Consider the following 1,918-nt stretch of genomic DNA (forward strand, 5'->3'; position numbering starts at 1 on the left):
TTATCAACTTTTGCACTTTATTTCAAAATTACAATATAATTCTATACCGTATAATTATTACAGAAAGAATAAATAATTTATATAATCGCCTAATAATAATTTTAAGCAACTTTCTGTCATGGAATATTATGAAACTTTCTATATAAAAACAAAGCCAGTATTTATACAATGCATATATATATGATTATGTAATGTTTTATGTAAATTTTTATTTGAACTACTGTATATATACACAGTCGATGGCATTGTATATTCGATTATACAATAAATATGTGCAAATTATAAGTATCAGAAATATCCAGCTTTTGACAACATATGTATATTATTCATTATACAAATATTGTATTATTGTTAAAATTACAATAATACATGATATTTTGCATAAGGATGGAGAATAATGGATATTCGGAATACATTTGGTTATACATAATCCTTTTATCTAAGTGATTTTCCATAAGTTATAATTTTAATATTTAGAAAATATTTTTGAATATAATACACAGTACTGTAGTTTATATTGTAATAGGAAAAAGCAGAACGTTTCTCTTGTAATGTGCATATCGTTTTAATATTGATATTCTCATATATATCGATATTCTTTTATGGACGACAACGCTCCAAGAAACGCGGATATAAGCATACCTCACGTATGTGATACCTGTTCAACAGCCAGCACAAAAGTCGTTCTAATCCCAATCCGTAACCGCCGTGAGGACAAGATCCATACTTCCGCTATAAAATAACATAATTGCTCGATTTATGTTATTCCAAATACAGTTTAGAATTTATTTTCTTCATATTTACCTGGTCTGTATACCAGTAGTATGGAGTCGGATCAATGTTTTCACGTTTGTAACCTTCCATCAACTCTTCGTGATCCCAGGTACGCATTGAACCGCCCACAATTTCACCCACGTTTGGTAAAAGTACGTCGACAGACTCTGTTAAGCGTTCATCATCCTTGCAACGTTGCATGTAAAACGATTTAATTTCAGCGGGAAATCGACAAAGCATTATTGGCTCATTGATAGCGTCAGTCATTTTTCTTTCTGGCATTTCTGGAATATCCTATAAAAGATGATAATAACTATATTTAGAAAAATAATGTAAGAGATCTTAATTCATACTTCTCCAAACTCATAAAAGCTGCCATCTTCTTTTGTAATATTATTTTCTCTCAGATATTCAATTGCATCACTGTAATTCATTCGTTTGAAAGGCTTCTTAGGAATTTGAAAGTTCGGATTCAATTCTTTGACAAGATGACCGAGAGGCGATTTCAGAACTCGCTCAACTACGTCGCAAATTAAATCTTCTAATCGATCAAGTAAATCGTCAAATGTAATAAATGGACATTCTGCCTCGATATGCGTGTATCTAAAAATTTGATATTTAAAAAATAGTAACAAAAGAAGCAAGTATCTATTTTAATTTGTTTAATACAAAGAACTATTTGTATACAAACTCGGCAAGGTGGCGACGTGTTCTTGATTGCTCTGCCCGATATGATTGGGCAATGCAATATACATCTCCCATCGCTGGAAGGCACGTTTCAAGATATAATTGAGAACTCTGAGTAAGAAAAGCAGTTTCTCTAAAACAACATTAATCAATTGACTCGTGTACTGCACGGTTAATAAATCATTTTATTTATACATACCCAAAATAATCTAATTTGAAGAGAGTTGAACCACCTTCTACTTGGGTTTGCACCAAAGTTGGAGGAGTTACCTCATGATAACCACGATCCTTATAATGATCTCTGACTGCTTGCGTTAATACAGATCTCATGATTAAGATTCTTGATGTCTGAAAACAAATTGATAATACATATATCAAAGATCTAATTGCAGAATGAATGATTTAATTATAATAAAGATTATATTAAACGTTCTCTACAAGAGCATTAAAATGTTAT

The 1,918-nt window shown here is 30.9% G+C and overlaps 1 protein-coding gene across 1 annotated transcript in view; it reads right to left on the minus strand.

The window, feature by feature from the left end:
• Positions 1-506: 506 nt before the first annotated feature.
• LOC108750389 overlaps positions 507-1,918 on the minus strand; it is an 11,966-nt gene continuing 10,554 nt past the window's right edge. Inside the window, exons 15-19 of the mRNA XM_018489801.1 lie at positions 1,661-1,809; positions 1,466-1,594; positions 1,128-1,377; positions 805-1,068; positions 507-732 (exon numbers count right to left, since the gene is read on the minus strand). Of these exons, the coding sequence (XP_018345303.1) occupies positions 601-732; positions 805-1,068; positions 1,128-1,377; positions 1,466-1,594; positions 1,661-1,809 (924 nt within the window). The 3' untranslated portion in view covers positions 507-600. The remainder of the gene's footprint in view (positions 733-804; positions 1,069-1,127; positions 1,378-1,465; positions 1,595-1,660; positions 1,810-1,918) is intronic.

This window comes from Trachymyrmex septentrionalis, unplaced genomic scaffold (genome assembly GCF_001594115.1).
Source record: "Trachymyrmex septentrionalis isolate Tsep2-gDNA-1 unplaced genomic scaffold, Tsep1.0 scaffold37, whole genome shotgun sequence".
In the NCBI taxonomy this organism is placed as follows: domain Eukaryota; kingdom Metazoa; phylum Arthropoda; class Insecta; order Hymenoptera; family Formicidae; genus Trachymyrmex; species Trachymyrmex septentrionalis.